The sequence below is a fragment of the Eutrigla gurnardus genome (genome assembly GCF_963514095.1).
Source record: "Eutrigla gurnardus genome assembly, chromosome: 4".
NCBI classification, from domain to species: domain Eukaryota; kingdom Metazoa; phylum Chordata; class Actinopteri; order Perciformes; family Triglidae; genus Eutrigla; species Eutrigla gurnardus.
Genome location: NC_139918.1, coordinates 21,419,845 through 21,433,543, shown reverse-complemented (window position 1 = coordinate 21,433,543; position 13,699 = coordinate 21,419,845). Strand labels below are relative to the sequence as shown.

General features: G+C 40.0%; 2 protein-coding genes across 4 annotated transcripts in view; one reads left to right on the top strand and one right to left on the bottom strand.

The window, feature by feature from the left end:
• The window catches only part of rab31 (RAB31, member RAS oncogene family), a 188,389-nt gene that overhangs the window by 75,418 nt on the left and 99,272 nt on the right, over positions 1-13,699 (bottom strand). The window lies entirely within an intron of this gene.
• Positions 1-13,699, top strand: part of LOC311013017 (band 4.1-like protein 3) — a 35,411-nt gene that overhangs the window by 4,401 nt on the left and 17,311 nt on the right. For all 3 annotated transcript variants that reach the window (XM_084008875.1, XM_084008874.1, XM_084008873.1), the window contains exons 2-9: positions 2,423-2,592; positions 5,582-5,725; positions 9,750-9,854; positions 10,078-10,120; positions 10,255-10,330; positions 10,611-10,829; positions 11,689-11,776; positions 13,470-13,514. In XM_084008875.1, the coding sequence (XP_083865001.1) occupies positions 2,434-2,592; positions 5,582-5,725; positions 9,750-9,854; positions 10,078-10,120; positions 10,255-10,330; positions 10,611-10,829; positions 11,689-11,776; positions 13,470-13,514 (879 nt within the window). In that variant the 5' untranslated portion in view covers positions 2,423-2,433. The remainder of the gene's footprint in view (positions 1-2,422; positions 2,593-5,581; positions 5,726-9,749; positions 9,855-10,077; positions 10,121-10,254; positions 10,331-10,610; positions 10,830-11,688; positions 11,777-13,469; positions 13,515-13,699) is intronic.

Here is a 13,699-nt window from a genome sequence, read left to right as displayed (position 1 = left end):
ATATGGCTGAATGATTGTGGAAAAAAATATCTAATTGAGATGATTTATTTGCAGTATCGGAGTAATTGATCATTTTTACATAATTTTTCGTTAAATCGGTTATGGTGTGATTTTTGTGGGGATCTTTACCAATTAAAGATGTTTTCTTATGTCCGTAGGAAGCAATGTGTAGGCCAGGACATCTCTGGAGCACGGAAATATTTAATTTAAATATTGTGCTTCCTGAAAAGCATCGACAGTTATGCAATATTATTCAGTAGTAGAGCAGCAAAGCATGTGATTGTTTATTTGAAAATCTGACAAATGCTTAGCTTTAAGCTGTAGTCGATATGATAAAGCTATATTGGTAGCATCATATGCCGCTCCTGTATACTAGCAGTAATCTGGGACACCAAATGAGTTGTGAATACGGCTTTCTGAATGGATAATGTATGTGCCAGTCCATGCGAGGGCTACACACAAGGCTACTGTGTGGTCTGTTATGTGGGCCTGTGAAGAGTGCCTGTCACCAGTGACTGAACGTATTCTTCCTCCATTTCTATGGTGCTAAGATGTTCCTTTCCTCCCCTCCTTCCATAGTTCCTGTTTCATATGGGTGTAAAAAGAAGCAAAGGTTAGCTGTGCAGCCATCACTGATTATTGAGCCGCTACTCAGCTCTGCCGAACGTGACACGACAAAGTAGCAGAGCGGTTGTGAAAGGACTGTCCTTCAATATCCCTAGTGGTCTTTTAGCCTTGGATATCCTCACTTGCACACGTTGAAACTTGGATCATGTGATTTCATCACTTCATTCACATTTCCACTAGTCAGGCCTGTAATTTTAATATACTTTTGCCATCTTTATGGCCTTTTTTTTTTATAGCACCTGAATATCTTGGCATAAGAGAGGTTGATCAACATGTTGTGTTCACTGACTCTTGATGTTCCACCAAGCAAGGGCAGAAATCGACATTTCCAAATCCAGACTCACTGCTGTTTTTATCCTTTTAAAAAAATGAACAACTCTGTTCTGGAGTGTGTTTTTGTTACTTGGCAAAGTTTGATTTGGCGTTGTATTTTAATCCTATTTTAAGTTATCCCACTGCTCATTATCAAGGTTGAATTTTCCTTTGGCTTTCAAAAACATAATTCCCTACTTAAGTAATGTATCATTCTGCATTACATGCGGTATTACCACAAGATATTGAATCAAGATGTTGTAGTCTTTTGGTGAGTCTACATGCTAATGATCACACCTATGGCATTATAGGAGACAACAAAACTTAATTTCAGTTCAACTTGAAGTATTTTAAAGTAATGCATCCGTCGGATTGTAAGATGAACAAATCAACACAGAGACATGGAGACGGAGTGCATGGACTCCAGTTATGTGCCTGCTAGTGCTGGCCTTAAGGACATGTGAAGTTACACATGTGGGCTGCATTTAGTCCTCGGAAAGCCTTCAAGAATTTTTGAAGACTGAGACAGGTTTCAAATTACAAATACAAAAAAAAAAAGCAAACTCTTGCTTGTGGCATTTAAAAAATAATCAATAGCTGATGGTTTTCCATTTTTGTGCTTTGTTTTTAGTGGCATATTTGAAGTTGTTGCAATTTTTCATTCGGCATGTCAAATGTTTTGGGGATCACCTCGGCCCACAGTGTTGCTTTTGTTGATCCAGAGGCTGCTGTCCCCAGCTGGAAGTCTAGAGATCCCTGAATCCTCCCACCCCGGAGTAAACACGGCCCTATAAATAGAGCTCAGGGAGAAGCGGGCCAACAGCAGAATGACAGGCATCCACACTACAAACCCCAGGCTCCCTGAAGCAGAGGCCCAGTGTGCTGTCCCGCACACACACACACGCCAACCCCCCCCAATGTCAAAGCCTATGTGTGCGGTTAGCATAGGGGCCCCCAGTGGGATCAGTCCTGTCTGTCATCTTCGTTTGGCAAAACTGGCCATTAGATGTTTCCTCTTGTTACAGATTTAGGCCCTTGGGACAGCATCTGTCGCTGGTATACTGCTATTCACAGAAGGTCATGCAAAGAAAGACGTGTGCTACTGGTGCAGTTCAGATTCTTTGGATGGTTGTTTCCATCATATTCTTATTATTTTCATGAGCACTGCAAACATGCAGTGACTTAAACACTGCTCTCACATGGTGTAGAAACTGTGAATCTCACGGCAATAGCAGTCTAAGCACTATCCATTATCAGCTACTGAGATTACTTAAATCAGGGCTTGAGTGCACCTAAGCCACAGACATTCATTTCACTTTTTATTCTGCTGTCAATCTATATCGTCAACAACATCTCTGCATTTGCATTAGAGAGGAGCTTATCATTACACGGGGCTGAAAAACAACAGTGCATCAATTCATAGCATAAGGTCAGCTGACTCATCTGCTTCTCCTTTTTTACCCTCCTCTTTCCCCAACCCCAGCTTGATTTACCATGACAACTGAATCAGGCGCAGACTCGGAGGCCAAGCAGGCGCAGGAGAACAAGGAGACAGAGAAGGGGAAAGCTAAAGCCGAACCCACCTCGCCTCAGAACCAACCGGAGCAGCTTCCCGCCGCCGCCGGAAACAGCACCCCAGCCAGGAAAGAACAGGTCAGCCTCTTCATAACCACAGTCACCACTTAACGTCTTTTTTCCCATTGAACGGGGCCTATTGAAGGAGTGTCCAATGAAAATCATAACGTTTACATATTTTACTATTCTTGTATAAAAAAAAAAAGCACTCTACTAATTCAATTCAGGGTGTTTTGTATGGTATAAAGACTGTAAATATCCCTTTTAGATTAGCTGGAATTTGGGAAACACACACGCCGTTCTTCTGACTCCTGAATGAATTGTGGCTTTGTGTGAAAAATGGACATGAATAAAATAAAGACTAATGACGTGACCTCACTGTCGTCAATGGTGTTTATGGCCCTGCATCAGCTGCATTTGTTGACAAGTGAACTTTTTTCCAGTCTTTGCTTTTATTTTGGAAAATGGGGGGAAACAGATTGGAAAATTGTATTATTATCTCACTCATCTGATTATACAGACCTCTAGGCTTTTTGCAGTTCATGGTTTGAGATCTCCGGTTAGGGCAATGGAATGAACACATAACATTTTTGCTAAATCCAGCTTCTCAAAATATGAAGATTTGCTTTGTCTATCATAGCAAATTCAATATCTTTGTTTGTTTTTTTTACTTTGCACTTTGTTTTTCTATTTTCCAATATTTTTAAGACTAAACAATTCAGCTATTAATTGTAACAATAATTTGCAGTTAAAAACAAGATATTCCCTAGTTGCATCCCTGCAATGCTTGCTTGGTCGGGAAAAGCATGCTATGGCTTACTCAATTTACCCGCAGTAAAGACTTAAAACCATCCGATCGCAGCAGTGTAGCTTCTGAATGTTCCCAACAACATTACTAGTGGTAAACCAGAAGAACAAAATTACTGCGTTATTCCTGGCGTTGAAAAGATGGACAGGGCAGTATAAGGTTAAAAGGAGAGTGTGTAAGCTCAGTGTCTAACCAGTGATCTCTGTTATGGTTAAGATTGTAGCCTGCAGTCCTGCAGGCTAAACACTTAAGTGCTTAGCCCTTCTGGGCTCACAATCTAATCACTCCACTGATTGGATTTCCAGTGTGTCCATACTGCAGGAGGATTGTCTCAGATTTTAGACAGATTCCTCTTTATTTCTATAACTGGTAGCTGGTGGTCTTCTCTGAAACAGAAAAAAAGATCTACCGTGGATTAAGTTTAAACTTGTAGAGTTCTTCCATTTACAGTGAACCAAGGAGTCAAGTCGCCACCACCAGATGTGGGCGGGGGTGGGGCAGTTGGTTTTCAAATCTTGTGCCTTGTTGTGATCTATCACGTGTTTGAGCATTAAATGCAATTTGACCATGCTCAGGCTCACAGTGCCACTGACTTAACAGTATGGCTTTTATCATCATCATGTGGAAATATTGAAGTATGGAAATGTTTTTTGTGTTTGATGAGGGGAAGAAATAGACATATGAATCAAAGTGGGCTGTAATGAGGGAGCAGCAGAGGCAGTGTGTGGTGATGGATAGATTCATTATACCGGTATCCTGGCTTGGCTGAGCTAAACGGCAAAAAATATCCTAATAACATTTTAATGAAAGAATATTTATGTTCATTCTAACTGGCCATGGTTACTTTATTGGATAATATTATACAATATTATTAGAGATGCACCAATCGATCGACTGATTTTCAGCTTGATTGACCATGACCAGTCTCGCAAATTTTATTTTTAATCTCCTTTATAGATAATATATAATTCCCCTTGAACGCATTAAAACTAAAGTTAATTCCATTTCGCATGCCTTTTTTTCGTCTAGTTAACAACAGAAACCTTGCACACTGAGTCCGATCCATTTTTTAATATATATTTATTGGGAAAATTCACAAAACTAAACAAAGTCATTCAGTAGTAAGAGAGTTGGTGATTGACACAACGTGAGTCGGTATGCAAAGGCCTTAAGTGCTGGACCCACGGACAGACCCCCCTAGAGTCACTAGCATGGCTGAAAAGAAAAAAAAAATCAGATTATCTATTAAATGGATCCATACGAGCATGCCTGTAAATGTATCTTGCATTAAACAGCCCTCATGTCACACAGCAGATGAACGGCTCTGCTGTTGTCGGAGCTGTCTGAATTGGCAGGAACAAGGCTGAGAGAAATCACAGCACTGACACAACACAGTCCGTTTTTCCTGTGAGACACATGCTCAGGCTGAGATATTTCTCTGGTCCAGTGGGGTGCACATATAAGAGATCAGTCATAAAACTGTTAACTTAGGCCACAGAGTTCATATTGTATCTGTGGTGCTTATTTCTATCGGTCACAATCTTTCGTAAAAGGTTTGAATACGTCATCCTTTGGTAATGTTAAATTATACTGTCACTTGAATCCTGACGTTCTCTAACGTGTGTGGTTTTATTGTATGGTTAAGCACACCATCTGAGGAGGTCTACATGAGCTACATTAGATAGAGGAACAATGTGATGGATATAACCTGAAGAACAAGATAAGACAGTTTCAATATAAAAATAAAAAAGGCGTATTAAATTCACTCGAAGAAGGATGAAAAATGTCTCTAAACCAAAGACCTCTTTTCCAACATAAAGTCAGTCAGGAAGGCTTTGTTTTCAGTGAAGTGGAAAATTGGATTTTCTCTGTTCAAGACGAAATGGCAGTACACCTAGTTATTCTCAGTGGGACCCGATTACATTCACTCAGGGTCCCAGTCTCTATATATAGGTTTTGGACATGTGACAGAACTGGTGGTTTTTGTCAAAGACAACTACATTAAGTAACTAACATTTAGGTCAGTTGCAGGCAATTGGTAGGGAAGGAGGAGGTCTTTTTTAATTTATGTTCTGTAAACACTTTCATCCTAAAATTAGAATACCATTCCTACAATGAAATCATGTGGAAGCGTCTCACTGCTTAACACAACAAAACAGAGGGGGGAAAAAAAGAGTGCAGTATGTGTAAAACTAATGATACATGTCAATTCATCATTCAACTAATTACTGTTAAATAACACGTCTTTTTTTTTCTCAGGATCAGCAGGAAGGGGACCAGGTATCCCACAGGTCATCCACCAGTCGTCTGTCCAGGTCTCCTTTGAAAGGAGTGAAGAAGGTTAAGATCATGGAGTGTAAGATCACCCTGTTGGACGGCACCGACTTCACACTCAATGTGGAGGTGAGAGGAAACGTTGTGTGTTATAGCAAGTTGGTGGTTTGATATCTAGCTCCTTCACATGATGAAGTGTCCTTGATCAAGTGCAGTCCATTTAACAGGGACCATAATGATTAACATTAAATGGGAAGGAGGAATGGAACCAATATGATGTGTGTAGTTCAAGCAGAAGTTGCCTACCGTAACCTTGATTTCTCTGCGTTTCAGTTTTGTGATACTTGACTTGAATTAAAATGGAATAAAACTGTGCTATTCTTTCAGCCCATCATAGAAGTAAGGATTTAATGGATTTCAACACACATTTCCATTTGCATTGTGCCAAATTGCTTTGTGGGGTTTATCTTTCTTCCCATGCTTCTCTATGCAGCCTTGGAGAGTAAAAATAAATTGTATGACGGTTCCTAAATGTTTGGTTCTCACTTCAAAGCTCACCCGCTCTCCAGGAATAAACCCTGGGAGGAAAGGAGAGCCAACAATCAGTGGAAAAACACGTGTCTTTGTGTTGAAAATGTAAAGCTTGCAACCCCAGCAGTGGGGCTTTTATCATAATGTGGAAAAATTAAATATGGAAATATGTGTTCGAGAGAGGGAGAGAGATCTTTTTGCACTGGCCAATGCAGCAAAAGAGTGATATGAGAAATAAATGTTTTTAATTTGAATTGACCATGATGGTTATATCACTAGATTGTGGCATTCGGGACAAAGCTGTGGTTTTGGTACATTTCACTGTGCATTTGTATCTGTATTGTGTCAAATAGCTTTGTAAAGCTAGTGTTTTTCCCCAAAACACCTCTATGTCGCACTGAGTGGCACTGCACTCTGATTATCTAGAGTCTATCTATAATAAGTATTCATTATTCAGAAATTGGCCCGCTCATGCATGTAGAGGCTGTCAAATGTATTTTTGTTGCAAATGTCACTTTCAGAGTTCCACAACATAATAATAGCCTCTTTCTGCCTTCAAACAGTCATTCTTTATCTTGGAGCATTATAGATTCAAGAATAAATCTGAATAGTGAACTCATTTGACATTTCACTTTTACATTTTTTTGTCTACAGCTGCAACGAAAATGAACTTTGAGTTGTGGACAAACCGGGATACTTAAGGAAGTCATCTCGGTCTTTGGGAAACACCGATTGACAATTTTCTGATATTTTTTAAGCCAAATAATTCTTGCTTAATCGAGAAAAAAATCAACAGATTAGTCAACATGAAAAGAATCATTACTGGCAGACCTATTTCTCTCCTTTACAATGGTAAATGGAGCTTTCAACTTTGTACATTCTCAAAATGTGTACCAGCCCATCCTCCTCAAATCTCCTTTGAGCAGATTCCTCCCCACCTGGGGTTTGGATAGAAGGATTAGCTGACTGATTCTGTGGTGGTGGTGAGGGGTTCAGACTGTGAAATGAGTGCATTTGTTGGAGGGAATCAGTGTCATTGTGTCTGTGTGTTGATGTGATTACTTGATGCCCCACTGGGGCCAAGAAAGGATTCTTAAGGACAGGGATCTGGAAAGGGGGTCAGTCTGGACTTTTTGCCCTTGAGACGTTGGCAGAAAGGCTTTCTGCAGCGCTGTTAGTTTAGATGCATTTGTTCAGGAACGTGCACTCGTGCTCTGAAAGAAGTAAAATGGCTGCACATTGAAGAATATAATTAGGATTGTTCCCATAAGCTTACATATAATAAGCTTACATACATTTTCTGAATGAAATAAAATATTTAGATATTATCTAAATGTAAATAAAAGATTAGTTCACATCACTTAATTGAAACCTGCATTCACTCCAAAATAAAATTTGATTTATTGACACACAAATATGACATCAAGAAATATTAGGACATTCAAATCTCTATTCGCAAACCCTCATTGGAAGCTTTGTACATAAAGAACTGACATTAGTCACATCCCTAGTGCACATCCACAAAACCAACCACAAGGGGGATATGTGCTACGGATGCAGGGTACCTGTACGCTTAAATCACTGCTCCCTCTAACCTCATTTCCTTCCCGTGGGAAGACACATAGTTGGTTGCAATATGTCTTAAAATTAATTTAAAAAAAAAAGACTTTCCATAGTAACCAATAAGGCAGTCATGATCAACCAGAGTGCTTGCCTGAAAATGAAAAATATCAGTTGTATGAAAGATTCCTAACGGTTGAGGGTGAAATACAGCAGACAAGATACTGTGATATAATTGAGGTCAGAGGATCGTCGGATAGTTGCCAGGGAATCCTCTTCCTCCTTCCAATCCGCTTTGAAACCAGGCCAGAATGTCAGATTTGACACTTTTATCCTACTGACCTTGTCGTTTTTCAGCTCAGTTTCTATTTCCTGTGGGGGAAAAATGTCTACACTAATCTTTTCCTATCGTTTTCTGTGACACAGAACTGCTGAACCTCCTGCACTTCACTTTAGAGATCCCACATCTCACTGTGTTGTTGTTTTAAATCATGGGTATATTTCTGATAATAATTTGAGTTTAGATGCACGTCTTCATTCTACCTCTACAGTCTATGACGATGCATGCTAAATGTAGTCCTTTAATGAGAGCTGCACCAATCAGTGGATTAATCGATTAGTCAATAGATGGCAAATTAATCTGCAACTATTTTGATTATCTAAACAGCTGGGAAAATGTTGACGTCATTTTTTACCATTCACATTAAATTAGTCTACAGTATAATGGATAGTGGAGAAAAAAAACGTTAGTTGCAGTCCTTTTATTCCATGGGTTGGAAATGCAAAATCTATTATAACTGTATCATAATGTAATTGTATCTTGAAATTGATCAAGATTAATGTTACTTTTCTAAATTGATATCAAATTTCCTGCCAATTTCCTTCTGATCCGATTCTCCTGAACAACCGCAGGGAAGACAGAATACAAGCCTCATCGGTTGGCTGCATCTGCTGCACTTGTAATATATCTGCTGTTTGCTATAGCCCTTCTGTTGGACATCTGTGTGACTGAAGAGAGGTCTGCATATCACAACCTTTTTGCATGTGTGTGTGTGTGTGTGCGTGTGTGTGGAGGTTCTCTCAGTAAAGCCAAGTGTTGCGTTGAGAAGCCGCTGTCACGGCAAGGCGGCAATGGTCTGACATGACTCTGCTAATTCGCTGGATGGTGTTCTGGTGGGATTAACTCTGTGCAACCAGCGGCTTTATGGCTCTGTTAAAAATCACGCACAGACACTCCAGAGGATGAGTGCACACTTCAATGATGATGAAGGAGTGTGGGTGGATGCTGGTGTAAAATGTACCACATGTGCCGAAGACTACTTCCACATGCCAGCCATATGTGTGTGTGTTTATCACTATAAATATTACATGCACCCTCATGTCACAGGCTACATGTGAATCGTGACAGAAGGCGCGTTATGACTACAGCTGTTAGAATATGCTGTAGTTATTTTCCATCAATCCCCATGTGTGGAACTGGCTTTGGCTTTGTGCAGGAAGGAGGCATCTGTGTTGTAGCAACTCGGGCCTTAAAATATCTTGTGAGCTGGCCAAATGAATCCGTAAAGTCCACCGTCCTCCAGCCGGGGAGACGACGGCGCTCCAGTCGATGACATCCGGCACTCAACTAGGGACATGCAATCGATTTTGGTTTTAAGTGTTCACATTGCTGATGTTAACCTTGAGCACATGAATTTGAAGATGTATGCTAATAATTATACCAACATGCTTTTTATAGTCCGTATCGATCCAGAGAGGCCCATTTGGTCAAACGTTGCAATACCTTTTGAGAGCTTAACCCCTGCAGGAAAGACGCTGTGCTGTAGCTGTGTAATATGATGCATCAACTGACTGAACATTGTTCAACACTATTGAACATTTTAATTTTTCATGCTACTGTTTTGAGAATTTTTTTTTTTGCAAGTGTTCAATAATCTCAAGATAATGGATCCAGTGTCATCACTTGATAATTCACCCTGAGATTGTTACAAAGCATAAGACTGTCAGTATTCCATGTGTTCAATATTTTTGTTATTTATGTGCTGTTTCTTCTTCTTCACAGAAACGAGCCAGGGGCCAAGTGCTCTTTGACAAAATATGTGACCACCTCAATCTACTGGAGAAGGACTACTTTGGCATCACATGCAGAGATGTAGAGAATCAGAAGGTAAAGGCAGATCATCTATGATGTGCTAATTACCAGTTTTTGTTTAGTTATTAACTTTTACTGTAAGAATTATATATTAAAAGTTAAATATGCTAAAGGTCATTGAATAACGCAGACTTTTCAAAAGGCTGTCTACAATAATGTGCTTGAAGTTATTTAAAAAGTTTGATTTCTCTTGATTTGCTCACAAATATGTGATGACCAATGCTTTTGTCCATTTCAGAGTTGGCTCGACCCTTCCAAGGAGCTAAAAAAGCAGATCAGGAGTAAGTCTAGAAATCGAATAAAAGATTAGATTCCTGATGTTTTGTATTTTAAGGTTTTGTTCTGCACAGCCAAACGGGGTGTGTGCCATTGTATCACGCTGTTTTGATAATTCAATGTCCTTCCTACGTCTTAGCTGGTCCCTGGAACTTTGCTTTCAACGTCAAGTTTTACCCTCCAGATCCCTCCCAGTTGAGTGAGGATATCACAAGGTGAGTAAGGAGCTCATTTAGAATGATAATGTGATTGTTGGAGGACAAGTGCTTCTTTAATGTTTAAAATTGTATTGCTGTTCATCAATCCTTCTGATAAGTGGACATCAAGTTTTTTTTATTGATTTTGGATTCCTTATTACGTATCAACAAGGAAAACATCATGCACGTAATTAAAAATGAATTCATTAACTAACGATTTAGATTAGATTTAGATTAGGGTCGATTTTTATTAGAAAAGCAAAATGACTTGACTGGTTTTGTTTACTTGCTCTCTCAGGTACTACCTCTGTCTGCAGCTGAGAGACGATGTGGTTTCAGGCCGTCTGCCCTGCTCCTTTGCCACCCACACGGTGCTGGGCTCCTACGCAGTGCAGTCTGAACTGGGAGACTACGATCCAGAGGAATTAGGCAGTGACTACATCAGCGAACTGCGCTTCGCACCCAACCAAACCAAAGAGTTAGAGGAGAAGGTCATGGAACTCCACAAGACCTACAAGTTAGTCACAGCCTCAAAACTCTTTTGTGCTGAGCTTGAACTGTCCTGTAAAAGTGGTGATGGGATAAAAAATAGGATTTTGTAAAGTGAGGGGAATTCCATCCTCAGTGGAAATGATGCCTCTATGCAGAAGACATGCAAATGTCACCATCACATTTTGTCAGCAGTTACAATGCATGCCATTTTTTTTTACAATTTTCTTACTGAATTTCATTAATGGACTGTTGTGGGAAACTATGAAATTTACAACAACATCAAAGTTGAAATGTATAAAACAGTTAAATGCTCCATTACAGAACATTTTAAGATCAAGGAAGCACTTGTGTTTGATACTATACTGATTGGAAATTGGGTTTTTAAAGCCTTTCAGCCCTGAATCTGATATCTTGAAGCTAGTCAGTCCATCTGGGTGAATGGTTTACAGCCTGGAATAATACCCTGTTCTGAAAAGCAGCATGTCTCCAGACATTGGATTAATGTTTTCCTATAAAAGGATATAGCTAGCTGTCCTTTGTCTGAGCCCATTCTTCCTGTCTTACAATGATTTTTTCATGTAATTTGATGCCGTCCTGTGTAGCTTTCTAGGTAATGCAAGGCAATGACAGTGAAAGGATTAGGGTCTCTCTAATGACTCGTCCATGCTAAAAATGGATGCACTCCTGTTACTCTGTTGCACTAAAGTTAAAAGCATCCATAAAAACAACCATATTCCAAAAGCTTTTATGCAATAAAACTGAATTATCCCCATTTTAAATCTTATTCTCTACCTCTCAAGTGATACATATTCACATTGGTCAGAAAACATTGAACCTCTCTTTGCTATGCTTGTTCTTGTTTGAGCTGTTCTGGATCTGTTCAGGGGGATGACACCAGCCGAAGCAGAATTGCACTTCCTGGAAAATGCCAAGAAGCTGTCCATGTATGGAGTGGACCTCCACCACGCTAAGGTAACAAGTCACTACATACTTAATTGTCTCTCACAAGTCAAACTAATTATCTTGTGAAACTGAATTATGACTTGGAGGGAGCTCATTACCGCTGTAGATGTCAGGTTTCTTTAATCTACTTTAATATCGTGTTGGAAAATCATACACTTTTCCACTGAAGTTTCTTCCCTTCACAAGCTAGGAAGGGAAATGAAAAAATCAATCACTGGATGCAATTAGAAATATGCGATGAAAGTAATACTTTATTCTCTTTAAAGGAGTAGTTCAATATTTGGGAAATTATACTTTCATCTGTCTGTTGGTTAAATATGAAGTAACAGTCAGAAGTCTATTAGATTAGCACAAAGCCTTTCAGTGTATTGCTTACAGTAAACGGCGGTCGGCCCCGAGTGATGCTAACTGTTTCCACTTGTTTCCACTTGTTTCTTATGCTAAGCTAACCAACTGCTGGCTGTAGCTCAATGTTTACATATAAAGTCTCTCAGGGGTTTTTTTCCCATTTTTGGAACTATTCCTTTAAGTAGTGTGCTATAGTACACAGTGTACTAGAATATCACTCATAACTCCAGTAATGGTGGCCGTTCCCATGATACCTTAAAGGGATAGTTCAGATTATTTGAAGTGGGGTTGTATGAGATACCTATCCATAGTCAGTATTATCTTCAGTAGATAGCAGACAGAAGTACCAGCACAGGAGCAAAGCAATGCACTACAGTGGACAGGACCAGCATCAAAACATACTTCAGCAAACCTAAAAATAAGCCCACATAAAAAAATATCGTTATCCGTTATTTCCTGATGGAGAACTGAACTGAAAGTCAAACTTATCTAGTGTATGGTGGCTTTGAAGAGAGCCTCAATAAGTTTCACCTTCAGTTCGTTCATCAGAAACAGGTATCGGTCGGCCTTTTTTTTTAGTTGGCTTAAATACTTTTGCCTGCCGCCCTCGTCCACAGCAGTGCATTGCTTTGCTCCTCTGCCTGTTGCTCCAAACTGGCCTTGTGCAAACCACCGTCTACTGTAGGTAAGAACAGTACTTCTTACAGCCACACTTCATATAACCCCTACAAGAAGTGTGCAAGTCGTATGTTAAATATGTTTGTATTCCTTTTATGCAAGATGAGACTAACACATTCCACTCATGCAGCCGACAGTGACGCTTGCCACCACAACACCGCTGCTTCACAAACATGCCGGCTGCCACAGTTTAACATGCCACTGCTGTTTTGACATTATGTCACTGCTGCCTCTATGGATCCACTGAAGAGTGGATGGGACTGGAGCCCAGTTTGACTTGAATGGTTTTCTTGCCTTTTTCTAATCCGCCAGCCAGATGGGATCAAACACGTCATTAGAACACAGGCAGTAAAGAGAGAGCTGGATTACAGTTGAAGGACTGCTGCCATCATAAAGGAAAATAACTGTCATCAGCCTCGACATGAATCAGCTATCAAAAGAGCTTTGAAAGTCAGAATGGGTGCAGATGTGAGCGATGGAGGGGATATTGCCTTCACAGATTGAGATCAAATAGAGAAGATGACAGAGATGAGGAAGCGGCCTTGATCAAACTAAATATACATCAATGCTCACTGTTGGATATGTGAGTCAGTTTTGATACATGGGGAAAACAAATATGTACATATCAGACCAGCATCCCTCTTTTGTCTTCTCTCCTCTCTCATTAAATGCAAAGTTGGTAGGGAGTCTCTATGAATGCTTGGCTCCAGCTGAGGGAGAGGTAAGAGGCTGCATCTCATGTGCTTATCTGCGTGTGTGCGTGGTTTCTACTCGTGCATGGTCACATACAAAGTTGTCATTTCAACATCCCACTAAGACTTGATTGTTCCTGCTTTGGACCGACGCTTCCCTATCAAAAGTCATCATTGGTTTCACCTGCTCATCTCTTGCTTTGTGCAGTGAAGA